Here is a 22,918-nt window from a genome sequence, read left to right as displayed (position 1 = left end):
CCGCTACAGTTCGAGATTGAAGATTTCATGATGGACAATATTTCATGTTGACCATCGACTGAATTAACGATCCACCGCCACATATAAAGGATACCTTTCGAGGAATATACGAGGGAATATACCGAGGTCAGCTAAATAAAATGGCAATCTGCGCCTCTTGTCGACTCGTCTTTCGGCGCACTATCACTATAAACTCGAGTAAAAGCACCACAACTCGATCAATTACTACCAAATCATCTACCGCCGCCTCAATTCTCGAGAAGCCTACGTGGTCCGTCCGAAGTCTTCTCCCCTCTTCGCCATCTTCGGAACCAGCAGAAAAGATTACACCCTCGCAACTGCACCATCTCCTCCGCCTCTCAGCCCTACCACTTCCCACCACGTCCGCTGATGAGGCCACTATGATCAACACTCTCCAAAGCCAGCTGCAATTCGTTCGTGCAGTGCAGCGTGTTGACACAACTGGCGTCGAGCCTCTGAGAGCGATCCGCGATGAGACACCAGAGGCTCGACAAGAGGTGACGATTGGGCTTGCAGATCTACAAGAGGCACTGGACAGAGAGGTTCGCATAGGCCATTACCAGCGGGCAAGGAGAGTGAGGGAAAAAATTGATTCCAATGCGGAGAAGTGGGATGCGTTGAGTACAGCGAGTAAGACAGCAGGGAGATACTTTGTGGTCGAAAGTGGGAAAAAGGATATCGAAGGCGCAGAGTAATGAGGAATTTATGATTCAAAGACCAACACTCGAAAGCGAAAAGGGAATGCGATATGATACCCTCTCGTATAAAACAATATTACCCCAGACCCCGCGTCACGCTGTACTTGATGCATCGTCTCTATGCTCGCTTAAATCTTCATAAGAACCCCTCCTCTGCCATATAACGCATCTATTTCATATCATCATGATTCGTGCTCATCTTTCTTTGTCCTTCTTATTCGACAACCCGCCGCCCTCTTTGTTCTAAGGCTTGGTTTCCGACGACCCATCCTTGGGTTTCGGCTTGGGCACTTTCTCGTACGCATTTGGGCTTGGTGCTCTCTTCTCTTTGTCCTTTCCGCTTCCTCGTCCTCGTCCGTGATTATGCCCATGCCCATGGCCGCAGCCTTGACGCTTGCCACCTGCTGGTTGTGCGCCGTCGCGATCAGACCCCGAGTCGGAGTCAGAATCTGAAGAAGACTCGTCGCTGGACTCATCGACAGCCTTGGGTTTGTGGTAAATACAACATACTGACGTGTCTGTTAGCCTGTGTTTATGGAAACCGTAATCCGTATTGCTTGCCTTTTGAACTCTTGCGTCCTAGACCTTCGTTGTCTACTACATCCTCTGCCCACTGCACAGATCGTCCGTTGGAGGTATGCGCACCCCGGAGCCGCAGAATCTGAGGAGCTTGTTCTCTCGTCTCTGGTGTTTGTGTTGGGGTTTCAGTTTGTGTTTGTGAGGGCGCTGGTGCGCTTCGTTGTTGCTGTCGTTGCGACATGGTGTAATATGTTTGTGCTGGTTGTATTGCGATCTTTTTGTTGTTTTCTTAAGTTGTTGCCCGGAAGCAGATATCGTAATTATCACGCGTGTGATGGTAGAAACGTCTGGCAAATGACAGGAATGAATTGTAATCGGATTTTAGTGATCATCGATGGAGGGGCGCAAAGAAAAATCCGGGGTTGATTCGCCCCACGTCATGCAACTTCTTTATCAATTAGGTGACTCAACACATCATTCACATGCACATCACTGGGCGCCAAGTAGCAAACTGCAACTTCTTCTCACCCGAGCAATAACAGCATCAGCGTCTCTTGTGAATCGATGGTATACAAGATTTTGGTACAGTCTATACTTCTAGTGGTATACAATATGTAGGCATGATACTCAACGTCAAATCTTACACTCATTCATCATACAGCTAAAATCATGACAGTACTTAGTTTGCTGCCCTCTTCTCAAACTTGACCTTCTTTTTCGCACCCTTCATACTCCTTCGAGGTCTGCTCTTCTTGTGCTCTTTCAACACACGGGGTTTGTTGTTCAACCATCCGTGAATAGGTTGGCGAGAACCGATGAACCGACCTTCAGGGCTAAAGACGTCAACCGCTGGCCACCCAGGATCCAATGGGGGCTCGGGTTCCTTGCGCCTCGTCTGTACAACGGGCGGCGCTGTATCTCTTCGTTGAAACTTCATGGCGGCGAAAGGGTCAGAAGTATCAACTGGCTTTTCCCAAACATTCTCGTCGACTCTAGTTCGTTGTTGTTGTTGTTGGTCGAGAACCTTGAGAGCGACATCGCGAGCACGGACTTGTGCGACAAGCTCGACATAGCCCACACCTTCGATGAGAATATCTGTAGACAAAACTCGGAAGGGCAGTCTGTCGACATTAAGACCGATCGCATTTTTCCTTGTAAGAGGGCCTGCTCTCTTCTTTGTGACATCGTGCGACAGTTTGAATGTTCCAGCATGCTTCATCTTGTCTCCGATACCGGGAAGCATGATGCTCGGCACACCAGCAGACTCCCTTGTCTGATTCTGAAAAGCAATGGCCTTGTCGGTTTGGGTGAGATGATCTTCCAGAGGCGTGAAGTTGTAAGCCAAGATTACCAAATTGGGATCCTTGGGTGTGATGCGAATTAGACCACCACCAAGGATAAGCGACTTGCCAGGAGTCATGGAGATCTGCTCAGGTATAATCCGGCTCTTCATAATCGTCGACTGTCGGTCCTCCTCTTTCACGAAAAGTTCCAAGTCGCTGCGTGCTAAGCCAGGAAGATCGATTAACTCGCCCTTTCCATTTCCAAATGGAATTCGAATAGGAGAAGCAGTTGTACCGGGCAGAGATGATACCAGAGGCATGTCGGGATAATTCCTGGGTGGTTGAGGAGGTGGCAACAAGTCTCCAATATCAACATCCTTGTCCTGAATAGGCTCTGCAGCAATCGATTCTGCGTTCAGGACTTCTCGGGGATATGTCGATATTCGCCCATTGTTAGTCACTGGTCCCATCCTGCCCTTGGGATATACAGCTTCGAACAGCTGACTCTTACCCACATTGACCTTTCCAACCATCCAACCCGCACCTCCACGTTCCCAGATGTCTTGCCTGACCTCCTTGCACCACCAAGACCGCTTTGCGCTAACACATCGGACATTACCAAGACGAACTCTACTTCCGAGTCTTCCCAGAGCATCTCTCAGCACTTCACGCAGGTACGGCATCATGGTATCCACCATTTCTTTCTTGGGTCCCAGAAGATCGCCTCGTGTGATGATAAAGCTGAGTTCTGTCTTGCGATCATGCTGGAACTTGCTGGCTCGCGATCGTCGGTTGCGGGTTCTGATGGGGATGTCGCCCAGAAGAACGTTAAGCCGAGGGATGAGCGACATGGGGAAATCGGCTGCGTCGATGATATGGTATATGTGGTTGTATTTGTGTGGTGACTCTTCGATTGTTTCGCGCAGCGACTCGACAGTAGGGTGATACATGGGGAGCTTTGCTGTATCGCTTTTTGTGCTGTAGTGTTGTAAATCATGGCATCGGTCGCATACGGGCTGCTTCTCTTGAGGAGGTGCTTCTGCCACCATGTTAGCTTTCATGGCCATGCTGTCTATTAGCGTTCGTGGTACATACTGGGAGGAGTGGGACCCTCTCTCTCAGCGCCAGCGATCAAGAGAGAAGGGTCAACTCCAAGAGCCTCTATTTGACTCTTGTCCAAATTCTTAAGAACGTCACCAATGACTTTATCCTCTTGCGTTGGCGCTTGCTGACGCTCAAAAGACCGTGGATTTAGCCATTTTTTGACTCTTTTACTCTCCGGGTCAAAGTAACCCAGTGATTGTGGATCGTTCGTTTGTGTAAAGGCGCCACATCCGGTACAATTCAACGGCAATTTTCTCTTTGGGACCTCAGGGTTAAAAATAGAAGGCGTTTCGATAGTTTCAGGAGTTTCAATGGTCTCGATAGGTGCTTCTTGAGTGGTTGTCGCTTCGGTATGGTTGAATCGTCGAGTATAAACTGGGGTTTGCAAAGGCGTTGCTCTTGGCGTCCTATAAATTCGACTTGATGCTCCAACAGCAGGACATAAATATAAAGGGACACTGGATGAAGCAGAAGCTTCACCGATACTGAGTGCCCTATTGAGCCATCGAGCTGACAATGCGCGGTGCATTGCGTTCCTCCGTAGTAAAATTTCGAGTTTCGAGTTGTCGCAACTAAAAAAAAGTTGACTTACACAGATTATCCCAGAAATTTCCTAGGAAATGATTCTCGGCTCTGCCGCTATTAGGCCATGTAAAGCGGCATGTCAAAAGTGGACCCATTTTGTCCCTCCGGGTCAACGCTCGGCCCGCTGGCTTCAGCGTTCGCAGGGGTCTGTATGATTTTATGGGCCTAGAGACGTCGACTTTTCGAGGCATTGCGACTATTGAACTGGTTCGATTTGGAGACACCTGCGTAACGCCTTTACGGATCAAAGGTTTGCGCAGTTCAAGATGAGGTCTCTCGGTGAGCGTTACAACAAGCTTCATAGGGCAAGTCAATTCCTCCATACTCTCTCATGACCATGGCTAACAACTTGTATAGAAGGTAGATATCTCTCCTCCGCAATCGACGACATACGATCCAATGCTCACGATGTAAACAGCTTGTTTCCTTAAGGGTTGGCCCTGGCGCAGCAATTCTTCCCCCAGAAGTGACCAGAATACATATGGACTTTGCTACGAGTTTCAAGAATGGTCATATGGGTGCCAAGTTCGTTACCATATATCGCACTCAGCTACACACCAACTGATACACTGAAATAGAAAGTTTTGGCGCGAGAACCTCCCCCGATTAAAGTACCACAACCCATCGGTCCCCATGATCGTCAACCGACACAACCAAAATAACAAGAAGCCCACACTCTCCATCTACCTCCGCAAGCCCGACGCCACTACTCCCGCACCAGAAACCCGCTCCCAGCCCGCTTCATCACGCAGCAACCTATCCAAGGCGACGCCTGCGGATGCCGACGAAAAGATCATCACAGTCGACATGACGGAGAAGCACTCATCCCACATCCTCGAGTTTGTGCTCGCCGAGACTCGCGCAGTTCCTCTCAAGCCTACGAAGGAGGAGATTCGCGAGTTGCAGGAGATTAACGCAATGGCTAAGCAGGCCGAGGTCGACCGCGCACGCATGAGAGGCCTGCGGGAGGAGAAGCAACGTGAGGAGGCCATGTTGAAGCGAGCTCGAGCTGCTGGTGGTGTTGCGGAGGAGGAAGGCTCGTAAATGTACTTCCTGTAGGAAAAGAGGGACTACGCTGTACAATAAATCTGTATGACTTTATGCCACATAAACTGGCAGGTGTACTACTTGGAAATATAAAAAAGTTTACCAGTCATTTTTGTTTGAAGAAGTTTTTGTTCATTCTCATACTATTACATTCTAAATGACTTTGAGAAGATACTTACTTATAAGTGTTCTCTACAATTTGGCGGTGCTGATGTCAAGGACCCGTAGTCGAGTAAGTCGAACAATTTCAGTTTCTATTTCAGGATTTCCGAGGTTCTCCTATAGATCTATATCCCCAAACCCATGGATCTACCTATTAAAACTCCGTATGTGAAATGGACTCCTTGTCATAACCTCATCAAGTGTATCTTTTTACTTTATTCCGAAACCTTCACTCTCACGCACAGCAGTCCATAACATCTTCTCCAATCTTTCTTTGGATGCGTACCGTGAGAGAGACAACATGTTGAAACATGTTCGAGCGATAGGATACCTGCCTTCGTCCTCGCCCAGACAAGAAATTTTGATTGGTAGTACAGCAGCACCCATGGCAGGAATTCGATCACTGCCGGTGATGAACGAGAGAAGCTTGCGCTGGTCTTGAGACGTAGCCTCTTGGAACGTCTCCCAGAACCAGTCAATGACAGGCTCAGAGCCATCCGACTTCTTGTTGCCCCAGTTGTCATACTCGGCCACGCCCCTGAGTGAGTTGATGTCGAGTTCTTCGTCTGAGCCTCGTACCAGAAGCTCAATCTCTTCTGGTCTAAATAGGGACAAAGCATTACCTCCGCACACAGTATAGAAGCCTCGCTTGAAGGGCTCAAACTGTCTTGTCACAGACACGTCAATTACATGGCGCACATAGAGGTCCACATATTCTCGACGATTGCTGTTAGTGACAGGAATTCGTTCACCTCCTCGGCAAAGCGGAACCTGGACCTGGGTACCGTATTTGTCCATGTCAACAACAAAATCAAGACAAAAGGTCTCTTCCACGTTCCCCTCATATTCAAGTAATTGTCTGAGTCCTCGAGCCAGTCGAGGTCGGTATTCAGCAAGATCTTCTAATGTATAACGCATTGGCGGCTTTGGATGAGCCGATGCTCCAGTACCGTGGGTAGGGGCAGAAGCAATTAGTTTCCGGAATGCAAATGGTGGCAGTGCCACATCAAGAATGGTCGAGTTGTAAATGGCGAGTCCCATTACAACGCCGATCAAGAAGAACTGGTCCGATGTTTCAAAAGCGTTTGGGTTGAAATAGCAATACTGCGAGTCCTCATCGTAAAGAAACAACCCTGTCAAATGTTAGTTCGAGTACTGGAGTGTCGGATTGCTCAACTTACCATGGTCGGGATTAAAAACCTCTCTGACAAGAAGAAGAAACCACTCTTTCCGCAGACCGCCCGCATCAACTCCCTCCTCGCCATTGAAGGTAATGCGGAGACCCTTTTTGATGTCTTCACTCCCACTCCCAATCACCTCACTGACAGCCTTGAGACTGTCGTCAACAAGACAATCACGGCGAACGTTCAACTCGAGGAATTGGTTGATGGCTTTCCGACTCATAATACTATCAAAAAAGGCATCTCGCGCTTTACTCTGCATTTGACGACGGGCATCGTGTTCCAGGATATGGGTTTTTGCCCAGATACTCAACAGGAACGGATACTGGCAGAAGGTGAATTTGCTTTTTCGAGATTCCCAGTTTTCAAAGTCCGCAACGAGGTCGGTGTAGTCAATCATTGAGTTGTAAAAGTCGCTTGTTGGGAGTATTTGGCCATGAGCATGTGCGCCAGTACATCTCTCGCGAGACGGTGAGGAAGTCTCGTCATTTTTTCGATTGTGCGGCAAGTTGTTGGCGGTAAAAAGAAGCGCCAAAACCCGGGAAGAAGCTCTGATCTGCCAGTCTTCACCATACATGATCTTCTTTTCCGGCTCCTTGGCTTTCTTCGATGATGTCGACCGGTTGATCTCGTCATAAAGGTAGGCTCCTGAGCGCCCTTCTTGCATTTGTGGTATCAGTCCGGCCGTGATATCTACTTTGACTTCTTGTTTCTTTCCGCTTTGTCGTATCATACGATATGTCAGAAAGCCCGATGCAATCTCCTTTGTTCTGATAAATCGAAAAGGGTGATACCTAGCGAACCAGGAAATCAACTGGTTATGGCACTCAGGTGACGAGTTGGATATAAGTCCTACTATGCGCTTGATAATTCCAGAATGCTGTCCAGACAAGGGGCCAGTTTCAGGGACACTGCCCTTTCTTGATCGAGCGAAATTAGCCCCAGAAGGTGAGTTGTTCTCTGGCTGTATGATTCCGCGAAACAGGTTTTCGTTGTCGTGTAAGAGAGGATTTTCAATAATTACGAGGAGGAAACGCAAATCCGTGGGATCTTTCAGTGGCCTTCCGGGTCGTTTCAGAAGCATCTCTGTTGCTTTTAGTAAAACTCTTCTGGCATGTTCCTGCCCCTGTAACAATTCTCGTTCTATCGACTGCAATTCACGTTGTGGGGGCGTTTGGAAATTCTGTTCTTGACAGATTTCTTCATAAAGCGCAAACCATCCTTTGGCAGGACTCACGATTGCCGTATACCATGCCATCAAGTCGCCCCAGTTCAGCTGTGGTGCCTTCGTGTAGACCGTCGCATTGGAGGGACTCCGGTCGACTCGGTGTGCTGAAGGTCTTCGAGGTCGTGACTCTTCTTGGTTCCCCATCCACCAAGTTCCATTCTCAGCGAAATCGCCAAGAAGCAGCATCTTGGGGTCAATATCAAAAGTGCTGTCTTCTACTGGAGGGGCGGTCCGCTGTTGCCGCTGTTCGCGAAGAGCATGATTTTCTGAGGGGACGCGGCGGTGCCCTCGTTGCTCCCGTGGCTCATCGGGTGGCGCGGGCTTGCGACGAGTTGCTTCACTTGCATTTCTCATCGCAGGGCGAGGTTGTGTCGAGAAAGAAGAATTGATACACTCGAACGAACCAAAACATGCGACCACATACTCTTCCAAGGCCTTGAAGATCCTTTTCGGGTCGTTCTCAGATATATCTAACGAAGGTTTTCGTGTTTCTCTCGGCACATTGTCTTGTAGCATCTTCTGTACTGGCGGCCTGTCTGAATAAGAAGAGGAAGGCGAGCGCGGCATTGGCGAAGAGTTTGTCCGCACAGGATTCGTCCGTAGCTTCGGCTCCTCGTCAAACGTATAATGGGAGACTTGTATGGCAGGGGATTTGGAAGAAAGTGTGGCTTCCTTTTTCGGATCTATAGGTGAAAGATTGCGACTAGTAGCTTGCATCCGACTGCTGAACGATAACTTGCTCTGCACAGGAGGCTCTGGTGGTGGCTCGGTTGGAGGCTTGGGGATTGGATGCAGCCTCTTGGTTAGATAGGACTGTATTGACTGGTTGACAAGTCGCTTTGTATGTTCGACGGAGACATGCGTAACTGCATCTTTATTAGTTTTGACTCTCCGCTACTCTGTGCTAGCTTACCTCGTGGTGTATTGGCTTGAGAAGGGCCATGGTTCGCGTCCTTGCGCGGCTTAGAGCCATCATGGTCTACACCTAGAGGTTCCAAATCGTTGACTGTTGTACAGATGGTGCATTTGAAGACTTTGAGGTCTCTTGGCCAGCGTACTAGCGATCCGCATGTCATACAATTTCCCGTCGCAAAATCTTTGTTTCCTGCAGGGCCATTTCCGTTATGCGAGGGGGTTTGAGCATGAGTCTTGGGCGCTTGTCGAGGCATCACGACATCATCATCTGCAAAGCCTAGGTCGGGCGGTGGTGCGCCGACCGAGTTCTGCCTCTTTTTCTTGCTACTGAAAAGGGAAGGGAAGGGCTGGCTCATAGAGCGCGTATGTGGAGGTCGCTGAGGCCTGGAGGAAGAAGGTCTCGAGGGATGCAAGTCGGATTCGTCGGAACTTGAATCGCCGTTGTTGTTATTGGAGAAGGAGAGCTCGAAGCGGTTGCCGTTAGAGGCTGCCTGTAAGTTGTTTGAGTAAAGCGCTGGCAACGTCGTTGGCGTATGCAAAGCCGTATTATGAATTCGGGTAATGAGGTCACTATTAGAGAGGTTGCTGCTGTTGTTGGGCTGGGACCCACGACGACTCAACCAGGGAGCCATTGCTAGGGAAGTTGCTACTGCAATAACGGGAATAATTGATTGACTGTTAGGAGAGGAATACTTGACGAGATGAACTTCTCAGGGCTTTGAATAGTACCAAGGCAGTGTACAAAGCAATTATTTGTGGAAAACAGAGATGGAAAGAATATTGAAAGAAGAAATAGATTGGCTAACGGTCCAAGACGGGCTTTTCCAATAGAGCATGATTAAACATGTTCCAAAGTCGGGATGTTCCAGGTTGGCGTTGACACGAGCTCAGCTCAGTTCAGCCAAAGTCAGCTCAGCCCAATTCAGTTCAAGGATCTCGGCCAAACAGAGACATGCTTTGTTATTGGGGCATGACAGAGAAGGGGAAAAAATAATCAAAATAATAATCGGTTACCGAGTGAGCTGTGGAACAATGACAAACGATGATGAATGCGGCCAAAGCCTGTGGCTGCGGTTGGTGCAACAAGACAAGCCCGGTTTATACAGAGATGCATATGATGTAGACAGCCTGGATAAGTGTGCTGTGACTGTATACGGGTGCAATACTACGTGTCAGGCATGCATTGCATGGGGTAGAAAGAGGTCCATAGTTTGACAATCGATCATAATTAACTGAATAGCCGTAAATAAATGCAACGCGCGGCCGCCGGAATTTGAGTTCCCGCTCATCTTGGCCTAATTTGTTCCTGACGAATTCATCCAAACCCTTACTATCTTCTCCCTCTCCCCACGAGGGTGAATTTGATGTCTTGGGTCTCCAATCGAATATCGTATTTAGACGCCGGGCAACAAGTTGGACGGATACGGAGAATATCATGGCTTAGAGTAGCCACTTAGGAATGGGGAGTAGGCAAAAGAGAGACTCAAAAGTGGTTGTCAATAGGGCAGGTCCTCTCTTTACCGCAATTAGAAACGTGATTCGAACCACCTGAATCTACCACGATTTTCATAATCTCGTATTGGTGTGGTTGGGTAGGACTCTTTATTATTAGCCCTGTCCAATGATCGTGAGGTCAATGGCCGCATCTGGTGTTATGTAGCATGGTTGTCACATTATATCAGTTCTTGCTTAGCTCAACTAACTCCAAACAATATGCCCAGATTCTATCCCATCTTTTAATGGTCTAGAAGACTTCACCAGTAACTCGTATCAACCTGAAAAGCAGCTGATTCTGTAACTCGAAAACGTCCATGGCTTCAATTCCATTCCAAAGACAAACAAGGATCACGGTTTACCTACCTAGTTCCCGCAAACGGTCCCTGTCTTAAGGGCGGGTGGCAGCAGCCGCTTAAATCGTTAGCTCAGTTGCATGGTAGTATGAACGGATCCAAGGCATATTAGACTTGAACAATTCGTATTCTTCAAGCACTACTGCATTCTTTTCATCGTTGCGAATAGGAAGGATGAACATTGGCACAGATAAACGGGCAACCGACCAACAATCAGTGCCCTGGTCATAACCTAAATTTAAGCCTTTCTCGTAAATGGTTACCAATTAATGAGCATTCATGTGCCCGCTGACGTTGAAATTACAAACCCGGGAATCCCTACTACATAGTATATGCCATGTAGCAACATCACCAAGCGATCAGTATCTAGCCTTGACGGACCTCAATCGAAGTCGACGAACCAACCACATATCAAAACCACAGCGTCTCTGCCTGTTCTGGCTCCAGATCGAAGACAACGTCAACTTCTCTGATTGTCTCACTAAGCCATGATCCTTTGTCCTCTTCCACCCCAACTCCTACTAGCCTGACCATCTGCGAAGGTATCACCCCATGATTTGCTGTACCGTGCAGCACAAGCTCATTCTCGCTCTGGGAAATATTCAAGTCTCCCTTCAACTCTGCCAATACTTCTCCAGGGCCAGTCCGAAGCTCAAAGAGACACAGCCCATGACTGATTTCCACTGGGCCTGAGTAACTCGAACTAAGTACCATTTTGACATGTTTTCCCGAGCGCGAAACCTTCTTGAGGACCAGATGTGGCCCGTCCACGACTTGTAGTGGCATATCGATGTGCACGCTGCATGTTGACGAAGTTCTCAGCGCCCGTATGGTACACTCGTTGTTCTGAAGCCGAAGACAAGTGTCTTTGTCAACAATGAGACTTCGAATAAAGTGACAGTATGTAGCGTGGTTGGATATATCCACGCGCTGCTCCTGGACAGTAAAATCCGTGCCCCAGTAACTCGTCTGTATTTGTGGCAATTTGACCTTTCCGAAGCTGGATCCGTTGAACGATAGAGTGGCCTCCATGGCCTCGATAGTACTGGGAATGGTTCCTGTCCCAACAAGACGCCCTTGGACGGCAAGATGGAAAGACCTATGAACGGGACAGTTAGCCACAAACTACACAGCTAGTCCATTCACCAACTCACTTTTCGGTAGCATTGCTGATCTTGAACTGAGTTGTTTCAAGTTTAGCAGTGTCGAGGAGATGCTGCACAAAAGTATCCACGATAATCAATGGTGAGTAAAACGCCCTGCTACGACGAGGCTCAGGGATAAGAATTGGTCTAGCAAATTCTTTGAATAGAGGAGAGTCGGAGATGTTCATCGTAACTAAAGGAGAACACGTCGGTGCCCCTGGTTGGTTTAATAGTGACAGATGGTCTGGATATGATGTGTTTGTAATTGCAAAATTATCCCCAAGATTTGAGAGAGGTGTTTGAAAACATCTGACGGAGTGAACCAAATAGTTGTTGGGTATATATATCTACTAGATCAACTTTATTCGCAGACGCCCAACGCATAGCGGTTCTACGAGTGTCAGCTGCAGGCGCCGACAGGTGTCAGCACTGCACACTGATCGAGGCGCATTTTGCTACCAGGAACGACTAAATATCCTTTTGATGTTAGTATTGGTCTCTTTTACTCTCTCAAATAGAACCGAGCTTGAAACTCATCTTCTCCCATTTGTATGGCCGTTAAATGTGGGAGAAGTGCAAGTGACAGGAAGCTCTCCATCATCAATGTTCACGTACCAAGTTCGAGTATCCTGCAGTGCTCGTATCATAAATAGTATCAGGATTTAAAATCGGCTAGTTTTATTTTGGTCTTACTCATATCGACGAGGCTTAGACAAAGATATGTGCCCAGTCAGTAGTCAGAATCAGGTCAATCCTATCGGCAGTCATCATTGCTGACCACTGCAACATTCAACTCAAACACAACAAGTATTGGTGATGCAGCGCCTCGAATAGATTGGCCAATCATCTTATGATCAAAAATAGGCTATATGTTATGAGCATCTGGCGCAACTTGCCGACAGCTACTCATCGACAAAGACCAACCGTGTCCGTGATGCCCCTTCCTTGATGCTGCCAGAAGCCTCATGAAACTGTTCAAGCTTACACGCACACATCTTACATCAGAGTAGAGCTTTGGCCCTTGTTCTTGTTCTTCTACCAATGGCGAGTAACAACTTTCCACCAATATGCTTGTGCTCTATAGTTCCTCCTTCGACAAAACAATCGTAACGGCCTGGCCTATGAGCCGACCTAGCTCCCCAGGAGTCGACTACGTCAGAACCGCCTCTCCCTACGAAGCTTGGCGTGGGTCAATATCACTAAAAGGCACAGAAACCAGTCCAGCTTACGATTGCAATACGGCCGAACTTGCACATCGGGATCAGAAAACCGCAATCACTCAATCGGCATGGTGGGCAGATATGGAATCTGAGGTGACGGCACGGATGATTCATTTAGACGTGCCTCAGTGGGCGTTTGGCATAAACATTAGGTCTCGTCTCACATCACTGAAAAGATTGACGTCTTCACGTATCTCCCGAGCAATTATCTCGTTTTGACGGCGGCAAACATTGACCTTGATGCAAATGATTCCGAGGTTCTAAAACCCTCAAACTCCCACGGATCCCCCACGCAACCCCTGTCACACGAGCGAAACCCATGGTAGAAATTGCCCTCCATTTTTTATGAGTACATGCCGATACCCTTCGCCATGCTTCTCATTTATGACCACCTAGATGATAAAATGGGTTCGTTTAAGAAGGGGGGGCAGCGCCACGGCCACGGCCAAATCCACCACGGCTAGCAGCATGTTAGCAATTGATTCGTCTCAACGATCCAGACATCAGGGCAACTCACAACTGAGGAGCGAACTCGCCGGGAGCACCACCCTCCTTGCCCTCGCCAGCATCCCTTCGTCGGTATCCACCCTCACGGTCACCTCGGTCACCACCGCGGCCACGGCCGAAAGGTCGTCGCTCGCGCTCGCCCTCACCGAGCATGCCACGGGGAGGAGCGTGCGATCGTTGTTGCTTGATGTGGGTAGCGGGAACGATCTCAGCGGGGAGGTGAAGCCACTCGCGGAGGTAGTCGAGACCCTCGGGGGTCAGGGTGTAGTAGTAGTATTGCCAAGAGAACTGAGTCTTGACATAGCCGCGAGAGTTGAGCGACTGCATAGCCTTGATAACGAACAGGTTCTTGGTGTCGATATCGGGGTGCTTGGGAAGGTTGAAGTCCTTCTGGGCGACGAGGACACCCTCACGGAAGAGGTACTGAGAGCCAAACTGTTAGTTATGTGCGCTATTGCAATTGTTTCTGTGCAGCTCGCAATTCGCCGTCATCGTCGCGGCGTAGCTCGAAAGTATTGGTTATTACCTCGTGGATCTTCTTGCGGTCGGCCTTGGGAATCAACATCGTGGCGGTATTTGCTGCTCGTCGGAAGGGTCGATGTTGGAAGGTGGCAGTTTTCGGAGGGACGAAGGCAAGGACTCAAAATGTCAACTTTTGTGGGCGGAAACCCTACCAGAAAATGAGATGTAGCGAAGTGGGGTGGGGAAGGAGCAAGATGTGGCTGTTTTCACGTGATGAGGACGCTGTGGCGCAGATCGGTTGAGTGGCAGTGCAAGGTTCCACTTAACTTCTCAGACTATCTGCAACCGTGCTGTGCATTTGATGGGCGAGCGAATCTTTGCGACAAGCTTCATTCATCTCTCACCGTTTACGCTCAATACCATTCGCATCATGTCTCCGCGAAACCTGAATGTTCTCATCACCAGCTTTTCTGGTCTGGGACTGCCACCGACTCTCGTTCTTCCTCTGTCCCCATCAACAACAGTTACAGAATTGCGCGAACACCTAGATGACCGACTGCCAACAACCCAGTCAAGACTCATTCTTACCACTCTTTCGAACAAGCAACTCCCCAACTCATCAGATTCGCCCATTTCCGAATTTCTTTCCACAACCGATGATGAATTTCTTTCCTTGCGACTCGCAGTGCCCCTTTGTGGTGGCAAGGGTGGTTTCGGATCACAGCTGAGAGCCGCAGGTGGTCGCATGTCATCGCGCAAGAAGAAGAGCCAAGAGGATCATGGATCCAGTCGAAATTTGGATGGGCGACGCTTGCGCACAGTTAATGAGGCCAAGGCTTTGGCAGAATATCTGGCTATCAAGCCTGAAATGGAGAAGAAAGAGAAAGAGAAGCGCCGTGAGCGTTGGGAGCAGATCGTCCAGGCCTCTGAACAAAGGGAGGCTGAGATTAAGTCAGGCAGTAAAAGCCGGCTGGACGGTCAGTGGGTTGAGGATAAAGAAGAGAGCAGTGAAAGGACTCGAGAGGCAGTTTTGGAGGCCATGAAGGCCGGCAATTACAGAGATAACCTACTCGGCACTTCTCATGGTTCCAGCTCTACACAGCCAAGCAACGAACAATCTGGCTCAGATGATGATAAGGAAGCCTCTTCAAAGGAATCAACACCACCACCCGCTGAAGAATCCAAGGCCGGCAAGGGTAAAGCAAAGGCATTCTTCGGTTTTGATGAGGACGACGAATTTATGAGCTCGGATGAAGAGGATGAGGGAAAATGACAGGATTGCACCGGGTATAATATGCGAGGATGCTCCAAACGTTAGACAAATGTTGAGCGTTGTCAGTCGTATCTGACAAATCGCGACAGGTATTTATGTTATTATGGAGTACGGACTCTTTTCGTTAATAGGAATTTGAATTATCAGCGTTTTCAGATCAGGCCTTACATAGTCTTAATGATACCAACTATTGTCATCTGACGATCTATGACTCAAGAGACGTCATCACAAGTTCGTTGGAAAGTTCAAAGCACAACAGTCAATATTTGGGGTTGGCTTTTAAAGCATTTTCACAAATGATACAATTGCAGTGTGTCTGCGTCTGCTCTGAATCTTCTAACATCATCCACTATTCCATATCTACAGATTGAGCTTAAGCATCGAGCTTGACGGGGAAGTTGCCGGACTCTATACATTGCGTTAGTCCGAGCTCCGAATAAATTGCCATCGTGAGGATTAAACATACCGCGCTGCTCATCCCAACGCTGGTACCAGCCGGAGGGGCAGAGGGATCGGTAAGACAGCCAGAACTGGACACCAATTAGTATGATGCGTCGCGGACAGTGTTATTATTCGGGATATCGTACCTGGCGGCAGGGCGCAAAGTCCTCGCCCTTGGCGATAATGCACTTGTGGTAATCGACGTAGTTTTGCCAGCAGTGCTTGGTCTGGTTCATGTTGGGGAAACGAGCATCAGTGCCTAAGACATGTTAGATCGTTTCGTGGCGATTGAGACAAGTGCAATTGAGCATCGTTCTTCGGCGTCGCGTTTTTTATTTCGCATGTCGTCGTCGTCGAGAGTTCGATGGTGTTCGCGGGGATCGTTGCTTACCAGCTGCATGGGATTGTTAGCCTCGGGATAACATCAGGTCATTTTTTCGATCCCGCAAGCGTAAAGCGGGATTATCAAGGACAATTGAACATACCAGTGACAAACTTGAAGGGCTTGGTAACAAGCTCCTGACCGTCGTCCGACATTTTGAATGGATTGATGAGAAATTGACTTAAGGGAGAGGAGATTGGTCAATGACGGCGAGTATGGACCTCGGTGTGTTTTGGATGGAGAGAGTGAATGCGTCGACGTTGTCCGACAAGGCTCGAATTGGGTGGTTCGATTTCCAAAGAGAGAGAGCTTAGTGTGTGCCTCAGGCTTGTACCACCCCGGGCCAATGGCGTAAGGCACCCATTACAACTGGTGGGGCCCTCTGTTCGCAATTGCACATCAGATGTTCATTCGGCCAACTCCAAACATTGGACTCAATTTCCAATTGAATCATCACCTCTGGACCTCTCTTCTTTAGACCCTCCCCACTCATTCATCTCAAAGATGCGTTCTACCGCTGTTCTCCGAATGTTCAGGCAGACGCCTCGCATGCTGCGACCCGTCCCCGTAAGTATTCCCGTATCAATGGCTGAGAGAACGAGCTCTTTAGCCCTCGGCTCAGTATGACATCAATCGCTGACCAGGTTTCATATTATAGAAGGAGGACCAGGCTGGTACGTAATCACAAAGGCTTCCATCAAGCTTCATCGAACGGATCGAAGCTTCGAACGAGGATGCGCACATGTTCCAATTAAGCTGGACACTAACAGGATCCAAGGCCACACCATCTCTCAGCGACTCCGAAAGCTCAAGCAGATCCCTCCTGAGCTGTACCCCCTCGGTAAACCATAAAACCTCCAATTGATGTTCTATCCGTTCTAATACACCGTCTAGCTGTCGTTGTTGGCTTCGCTCTCGGCGCTGCCGGCTACTCCATCTCCCGCAAGTTCATCGTCGATAAGAACCTCCGTCTCGCTCGACAGGGCCCTGCTGCGCGTGCGGCAAACAGCGGTCACGGTGAGAGCGAGGAGCACTAAATTTGTGCGAAGAATAGAGTGACTCTCGGGGAATGAAATTGGTTGAATATCCTGGGAAGGGCAGTACTGTACATTTCAGGACAGCACGGTAGCAGGGAACTCCGTCAGGCATAAAATATGAATTTCGGTGATTGATATTTATCTCACCCTTGCCCACCAGTAACCGTGAATCCAATGCCTCAAACGCCTTCGCTATGCCAGCAATAAACCCGATAAATAACCTCCAACTTTTGTCATCATTCAGGCTTTGGTCCTGCAACATCGAGTTGTTCCAATCCTTGCATAGGGTCAGGACCGGAATCTGCCACTGCTCCCTCATCGTCTGCTGCATGCTCAGCCAACCATCCTTCCTGTATATTTAGTTAGTAGTGTTGGCAAAACAAAAAAACATGACTTAGATCGTACCTTTTCCCAAACTGCTGTCTTGCTGCCCAGTCCATCATCTGCGCTCTTGGGCGCCTTGGCTTGTGAGACCTTGAGGACCTTTCCGAAAAACTCCGATTGATCCATATTATCGATAGCTTCCTTCGCATCTGCAGCATCCTCGTACTCGACGTATGCGAAACCTCGATGGGCTTCTGTAGAGTTTGGCGCGTCAGGTTTTGGCACCTTGACCTCGACAATCTCACCGAACGGGATAAAGGCGTCTAGAACATGACTCTGAGTTGCCATTTGAGACAGGCCGCCCACATGGACTGTGGCCTTCCATCGAGCTGCGTCCGACATAGTTGATTCGTAATGTGAGTTCGAAAGGTGAAACGAAAAAGGTGGTGGTGAGTGAGTTTGCAAGTCGTTCGCGTTGAACTCATATTATCCAATAGCATGGATGTTGCTTGGCTGATTGACGAGAGGTTCTTTACTGTCACGTGATGTTGAAATTCAAACTTGACTTACACGGTACACATTGAGCTTCAAGTCGCCCAACAGGTGACCATGAGCATTAATTTTGTGTTCTCACTGACTTTCAAACTATCTATTGGTATTATGAAAGAAAACTTATTTTATTATCTGCGGCTTTGAGGCTTGACATGGGACATACATCAGATCTAGCACGTAGTGTATCTGTGAAACAATAACTATTAGTTGGAGCTCTATATGCATGCCCATGTTCATAATGATAATAGAAGATTGTTATGATACATCATATCAAATGGTTATTCGATTAAGTTTCAGTTTTTTAATGTATTGGGGTGTTCAATTGAGTGTATCTGTTCGGAGTCACAGACGAGTGGGTGTCTATGTTGCTGCTACCTTCATCTTGACTTCACCATTATTATCCATTCTACAAACAACTATCAGTAGTCACTATTCGACTCAGCTATCTTCATTCCTCATAATGTCTTATAAACTGTCTGCAATTGACTACTAACCTAGAGGTAATAGGTAGAATATGGGATAGAAGCTATCTGCACGTGATAGCTTTGCCCCACCTCCCCTCGACAACTCAGGAGGCACGGACGTGGCCATAGGGAGCTCAGGAGCAAGTACGGGGCAGCCTGCAATCTGGCATCATACCTCCCACTACAAGACGCACCTCCACCGACCTGGTCTCGCTTTGCTTCACTTTCTTTTGAAGCATTACTGCGGGCAGAGGTGACATACTCATTGTGAACTTTATGGCTTGTCCCCGGTCATAATTGCCCTTTTTCTGTCTTTATAAGCTTTGCCATTATATCAAAACGTTATTCTGAACTGGTACATTCGTCGCATAAGTCCATCAACTCCCCGCCATCACCATCATGGTGCGCCTTCGAGAGATTCCCCGAACGGCCGCCTTCGCCTGGTCCCCAGGTGCTGGCAAGCCCATCTTAGTCACTGGTACTCGTGCTGGAGCTGTTGACGTCGATTTTTCAGACGAGAGCAAGCTTGAACTCTGGGACCTTGCTTTAGACGATCAACAGCAGGGCCTCGAGCTACAACCTGTCGCCAGTATCAGCACCGACGCTAGGTAGATACAAGCTCGCGCATAGAAAACACCATGTTCTGATCAACTTCCCAGGTTTTACGATGTCGCATGGGGTCCTCCCAATGAGGATCATCCCCGGGGTATCATCGCCGGTGCCCTCGAAAATGGATCTCTGGATCTTTGGGATGCCGAGAAGCTCATTGCCGGAGATTCAGATGCCCTCATCTCCCAGACATCAAAACACAGCGGTCCAATTAAGACATTAGAATTCAACCCATTGAAGCCTCAGATTCTAGCCACAGCAGGCGCCAAAGGAGAACTCTTCATCTACGACGTCAACGATATTGATAACCCCTTCCGACTGGGAAACGCTGCTGCCCGATCCGATGATATCGAATGTCTCGCATGGAACCAAAAAGTCTCGCATATTCTTGCCACCGGCGGAAACGGCGGATTTGTCACAGTCTGGGATCTCAAGACTAAGAAGGCTTCTTTAACTCTCAACAACAACCGAAAGGCTGTCAGCTCTATTGCTTGGGATCCCAACAACTCAACGAAGCTCTTGACAGCAACCCCAGATGACAACAACCCTGTCATCCTGTTGTGGAACCTTCGAAACTCCAATGCTCCTGAAAAGACACTTCAGGGACACGAGTCTGGCATTCTCTCTCTATCTTGGTGCCAGCAAGATGCCGATCTCTTGCTTTCGTCGGGCAAGGACAACCGAACTATTGTGTGGAACCCTAGCACTGGCGAGCGATACGGCGAATTGCCCGAAGTGACCAACTGGACTTTCCTCACCCGTTTCAACCCTCATAACCCCAACCTTTCAGCGACTGCCAGCTTCGATGGCAAAATTACTGTGCAGACTCTCCAAAACACCAACCCCGATACCTCCAAGGCCGCAGCTGAGAAGAACCTTGATGACGAGGACTTCTTCCGGGCTGCTCAGGATCAGCCTCAGGACGCCTCGTGGTCCTTGGCTAAGGCCCCCAACTGGTTCGAGAGACCCGTCGGTGCCTCTTTTGGTTTCGGTGGGAAGATCGTTGTCTTCAAGCCTAATGCCACCCAGCCTGGCCAAAAGCGCTCCTCCAAGATCACGATCACCAACTTCTCTGTTGACTCTGATGTTTCTTCCGCCACCCAGAAGTTCCAGGACGATATTGCTTCTGGCAACATCACTGAGATTTGTTCCGATCGAGTCGAGAATGCCAAGACTGATGAAGAAAAGGCCGACTGGGAGGTAATGGGGACTTTGGTTGGCGAAAACCCACGTGAAAAGATTGTCGAATATCTTGGTTTCAAGAAGGACGATCTCACCAACGGCAGTGCCGAAGAAACTACCGAGGAAGCTCAAGAGGAAGACGAAACCAAAACATCGTCCGAGGATACCGGGGAAAAGAAGCACAAGCGTGTCTCGAGCTTCTTTGACGGCGCCGAGGGCGATGGCGATGATTTCCTGTCCAACCTCGCTGCTACCAAGGGTGCCAAGACAGATAACCCCTTCCATCTTTTCAGCGACACTGATACTTCTGTTGAGAAGAGTATCACAACTGCCCTGATGCTTGGAAACTTCGCCAAGGCAACTGATCTGTGTCTCAAAGAGGATCGCTTTGCTGACGCATTCTTGATTGCCAACTGTGGTGGTCAAGAACTGGTTGACAAGGTTCAAGCTGCCTACCTGTCGCGCAAGACTGATATGCCAAGCTACATGCGTCTGCTCGGTTCCGTTATTACAAAGAACCTCTGGGACGTGGTCTACAACGCCGATTTGGAGAGCTGGAAAGAGACCATGGCTATTCTCTGCACATTCTCCGACCCGGCTGAATTCTCGGATCTCTGCGAGGCGCTGGGTGACCGAATCAACGAGGAGGGAGACCGAAAGGATGCTTCGTTCTGCTACCTGGTCGGTTCCAAGCTTGAGAAGGTGGTGTCCATATGGGCTGCTGAGCTCGATGAAGCTGAACAGGCTGGACTGAAGGAGGAGTCTGGCGACTCTACCTTTTCTGTTCATGCTCGATCGCTGCAGAACTTCATCGAAAAGGTCACCGTCTTTCGCCATGCCACCAAGTTCCAGGATAGCGAGACAAATTTGGACTCGGACTGGAAGCTTTCCACTCTGTACAACAAGTACACCGAGTATGCTGATATCCTGGCTGGTCATGGGCAGCTCGAGACTGCTCAGAAGTATCTTGATCTTCTTCCTTCGAATTATCCTGCTGCTGAGCTGGCGAGAAACCGCGTGCGCCTAGCTACCAAGAAGCCTGCTGCCCAGCCCGCTGCCCGAGTGCCAGCATCGTCAAGCCGAACCACGTCCCGAGCTCAGCCTACTGTCGGATATCAGCCTCCTCAGCCGGCACTTGTCCCTGGAACCATAACCGGCTCCGGTCCTGCCAACCCTTACAGCAACATTGCTCCAAGCCCTGCTGCTCCTCGATCTACTGCATCGCCTGCACAGCATTATCAGCCCCCTACAAACCCTTATCAGCCACATAACAGTTTTGCCGCTCCTGCGCAACCCGGTTATGGTGCGCCAGGTGGCTATCAGCCTGCTGCTCAGCCAGGATATGGTGCTCCTGCCCAGCCTGGCTATGGCGCTCCCGCTCAGTCTGGTTACGGTGCTCCCGCTCAACCTGGTTATGGTGCACCGGCTCCTTTGGCACCTCCCCCAATGGGCGGTCCTCCTCGAAACACCACTCCCTCGTCGGTAACACCTGCGGCCAAGGTAAAGAATATGGACAACTGGAATGACGTGCCTCTTGTGACCAAGGCACCTCCAGCACGCAGAAGCACGCCCAATGTTCAGCCTATCACTTCGCCTTTCCCCGGCCAGCCAGGCACAAGTGCTCCTCCGCCCCCTGGCGGTTCTCCTTATGGACAACGAACTGGAGCGACTCCTCCTCCTCCTCCCCCCAAGGGATCCGCGCCCCCTCGGGTTCAATCTCCCCTAGCAGCTCCTCCCCAGAACTTCCAGGCCCCTCCCCCTCCAGCTGCCGGTGGCCACAACCCTTACGCACCCCCTCCTCCCGCTGCCGGCGCAATCCCTTCGCCAATTCCAAACGCTCTCCCACGGACTGCATCGCCGTATAATGCCCCTCCTGCTGCGGCACCACCTTCCAACCGATATGCTCCCACTCCTACAGCTCAGCCACAGCAACAATTCAACCAGCCCCCAGGATCTGTACCGCCTCCTGGAGCCGCCAGCCGTCCTCCCCCGGCCGGTTCGTTTGGCGCCCCGCCCCAGCAGTCAACTCCTGGCCAGTATGCTCCCTCGCCATACGGTGCTCCTCCTAGCCAGCCATCTGCACCACCAACCGGGCCGCCTCCTATGAACCGACCTGGGCCTCCTGGAGGACCTGCTGGTACTGCATCTCCCAGACCAACCCCTCCTCCTCCCCAGTCAGCGCCTGCCAAGGCCAGACATCCTGCTGGTGACCGATCACATATCCCTCCCAGCGCTCAACGGTTGGTAGATATCCTGAACCAAGATATGCAGCGAGTCGCTTCCAAAGCTCCTGCGACTTTTGCGCCTCAGGTCAAGGATACACAGAAGCGACTTGGGTTGCTCTTTGACCATCTCAACAATGAGGAACTTGTCAAGCCTGACACAATTGAGCAATTGACTGAGCTCGCCAATGCTCTTGAGGCCAAGAACTACGACGGTGCGCACAAACTGCAGGTCGAGATTCAGCGAGACAAGACTGAGGAGTGTGGCAACTGGATGGTAAGTTCCCCTGATAACAACGACTCGAGTGTTTAACTAATTCGACTACAGGTTGGTGTCAAGCGACTGGTTAGCATGAGCAAGGCTACACCATGAGCAGAGTTTTTATAATACAGCATGATTTGCACCTTACCTATGGAACGTGTATGACGGGCTGTGGTAGTTGAATAGTTTAGCGAATGGTGCATGATTGGGAATGATATTCACGATGACACCCACGCTGAACAT

At 49.5% G+C, this 22,918-nt stretch overlaps 12 protein-coding genes across 12 annotated transcripts; 5 read left to right on the top strand and 7 right to left on the bottom strand.

Moving 5' to 3' along the window:
* Nucleotides 1–29: 29 nt before the first annotated feature.
* Nucleotides 30–802, top strand: FGSG_06276 (uncharacterized protein). The gene has a single exon (XM_011326624.1). The coding sequence runs from the start codon at nt 141–143 to the stop codon at nt 714–716; it is 576 nt and encodes a 191-aa protein (XP_011324926.1). The 5' UTR covers nt 30–140; the 3' UTR covers nt 717–802.
* A 160-nt stretch (nt 803–962) lies between these two features.
* FGSG_06275 (uncharacterized protein) lies at nt 963–1,479 on the bottom strand (the record flags this gene model as incomplete). The annotated part of the gene is made up of 2 exons (XM_011326623.1): nt 963–1,202; nt 1,321–1,479. 2 exons carry the CDS (start codon nt 1,477–1,479, stop codon nt 963–965), a joined length of 399 nt encoding a protein of 132 aa, XP_011324925.1.
* A 438-nt stretch (nt 1,480–1,917) lies between these two features.
* FGSG_06274 (uncharacterized protein) lies at nt 1,918–4,305 on the bottom strand (the record flags this gene model as incomplete). Its single annotated transcript, XM_011326622.1, has 3 exons — nt 1,918–3,593; nt 3,632–4,000; nt 4,218–4,305. The coding sequence occupies 3 exons, from the start codon at nt 4,303–4,305 to the stop codon at nt 1,918–1,920; spliced, it is 2,133 nt and encodes a 710-aa protein (XP_011324924.1).
* Nucleotides 4,306–4,476: 171 nt separating this feature from the next.
* FGSG_06273 (uncharacterized protein) lies at nt 4,477–5,366 on the top strand (the record flags this gene model as incomplete). Its single annotated transcript, XM_011326621.1, has 3 exons — nt 4,477–4,515; nt 4,629–4,735; nt 4,789–5,366. The coding sequence occupies 3 exons, from the start codon at nt 4,477–4,479 to the stop codon at nt 5,252–5,254; spliced, it is 612 nt and encodes a 203-aa protein (XP_011324923.1). The 3' UTR covers nt 5,255–5,366.
* A 263-nt stretch (nt 5,367–5,629) lies between these two features.
* FGSG_06272 (uncharacterized protein) lies at nt 5,630–9,375 on the bottom strand (the record flags this gene model as incomplete). Its single annotated transcript, XM_011326620.1, has 3 exons — nt 5,630–6,552; nt 6,601–8,694; nt 8,742–9,375. 3 exons carry the CDS (start codon nt 9,373–9,375, stop codon nt 5,630–5,632), a joined length of 3,651 nt encoding a protein of 1,216 aa, XP_011324922.1.
* Nucleotides 9,376–11,004: 1,629 nt separating this feature from the next.
* Nucleotides 11,005–11,926, bottom strand: FGSG_06271 (uncharacterized protein; the record flags this gene model as incomplete). Its single annotated transcript, XM_011326619.1, has 2 exons — nt 11,005–11,692; nt 11,748–11,926. 2 exons carry the CDS (start codon nt 11,924–11,926, stop codon nt 11,005–11,007), a joined length of 867 nt encoding a protein of 288 aa, XP_011324921.1.
* Nucleotides 11,927–13,041: 1,115 nt separating this feature from the next.
* FGSG_06270 (uncharacterized protein) lies at nt 13,042–14,093 on the bottom strand. Its single transcript, XM_011326618.1, has 3 exons — nt 13,992–14,093; nt 13,476–13,888; nt 13,042–13,418 (listed from the first exon to the last, which is right to left on the bottom strand). Exons 1-3 carry the CDS (start codon nt 14,028–14,030, stop codon nt 13,373–13,375), a joined length of 498 nt encoding a protein of 165 aa, XP_011324920.1. The 5' UTR covers nt 14,031–14,093; the 3' UTR covers nt 13,042–13,372.
* A 195-nt stretch (nt 14,094–14,288) lies between these two features.
* Nucleotides 14,289–15,200, top strand: FGSG_06269 (uncharacterized protein; the record flags this gene model as incomplete). Its single annotated transcript, XM_011326617.1, has 1 exon — nt 14,289–15,200. The coding sequence occupies one exon, from the start codon at nt 14,289–14,291 to the stop codon at nt 15,198–15,200; it is 912 nt and encodes a 303-aa protein (XP_011324919.1).
* Nucleotides 15,201–15,573: 373 nt separating this feature from the next.
* Nucleotides 15,574–16,178, bottom strand: FGSG_06268 (cytochrome c oxidase polypeptide VIb; the record flags this gene model as incomplete). The annotated part of the gene is made up of 3 exons (XM_011326616.1): nt 15,574–15,606; nt 15,788–15,900; nt 16,127–16,178. The coding sequence occupies 3 exons, from the start codon at nt 16,176–16,178 to the stop codon at nt 15,574–15,576; spliced, it is 198 nt and encodes a 65-aa protein (XP_011324918.1).
* Nucleotides 16,179–16,432: 254 nt separating this feature from the next.
* On the top strand, nt 16,433–17,459 carry FGSG_06267 (uncharacterized protein). Its single transcript, XM_011326615.1, has 4 exons — nt 16,433–16,590; nt 16,682–16,697; nt 16,802–16,864; nt 16,918–17,459. Exons 1-4 carry the CDS (start codon nt 16,528–16,530, stop codon nt 17,058–17,060), a joined length of 285 nt encoding a protein of 94 aa, XP_011324917.1. The 5' UTR covers nt 16,433–16,527; the 3' UTR covers nt 17,061–17,459.
* Nucleotides 17,297–17,786, bottom strand: FGSG_06266 (uncharacterized protein; the record flags this gene model as incomplete). The annotated part of the gene is made up of 2 exons (XM_011326614.1): nt 17,297–17,410; nt 17,466–17,786. 2 exons carry the CDS (start codon nt 17,784–17,786, stop codon nt 17,297–17,299), a joined length of 435 nt encoding a protein of 144 aa, XP_011324916.1.
* Nucleotides 17,787–18,799: 1,013 nt separating this feature from the next.
* FGSG_06265 (uncharacterized protein) lies at nt 18,800–22,786 on the top strand (the record flags this gene model as incomplete). The annotated part of the gene is made up of 3 exons (XM_011326613.1): nt 18,800–19,008; nt 19,060–22,690; nt 22,742–22,786. The coding sequence occupies 3 exons, from the start codon at nt 18,800–18,802 to the stop codon at nt 22,784–22,786; spliced, it is 3,885 nt and encodes a 1,294-aa protein (XP_011324915.1).
* Nucleotides 22,787–22,918: the final 132 nt, after the last annotated feature.

Source organism: Fusarium graminearum, chromosome 3 (genome assembly GCF_000240135.3).
Source record: "Fusarium graminearum PH-1 chromosome 3, whole genome shotgun sequence".
In the NCBI taxonomy this organism is placed as follows: Eukaryota; Fungi; Ascomycota; class Sordariomycetes; order Hypocreales; family Nectriaceae; genus Fusarium; species Fusarium graminearum.
This window is presented reverse-complemented; position numbering and strand designations above follow the sequence as displayed.

Bases quoted from the DNA above. Each gene is read 5' to 3' on its own strand.
- FGSG_06267 (XM_011326615.1), top strand. From the start codon at position 16,528: ATGCGTTCTACCGCTGTTCTCCGAATGTTCAGGCAGACGCCTCGCATG. The intron at 16,865-16,917 runs GTAAACCATAAA...TACACCGTCTAG, and splicing joins TCCTGAGCTGTACCCCCTCG to CTGTCGTTGTTGGCTTCGCT.
- FGSG_06276 (XM_011326624.1), top strand. From the start codon at position 141: ATGGCAATCTGCGCCTCTTGTCGACTCGTCTTTCGGCGCACTATCACT.
- FGSG_06270 (XM_011326618.1), bottom strand. From the start codon at position 14,030: ATGTTGATTCCCAAGGCCGACCGCAAGAAGATCCACGAG. The intron at 13,889-13,991 runs GTAATAACCAAT...TTTGGCTCTCAG, and splicing joins ACCGCAAGAAGATCCACGAG to TACCTCTTCCGTGAGGGTGT. The intron at 13,419-13,475 runs GTGAGTTGCCCT...ACATGCTGCTAG, and splicing joins GGCGAGTTCGCTCCTCAGTT to CCGTGGTGGATTTGGCCGTG.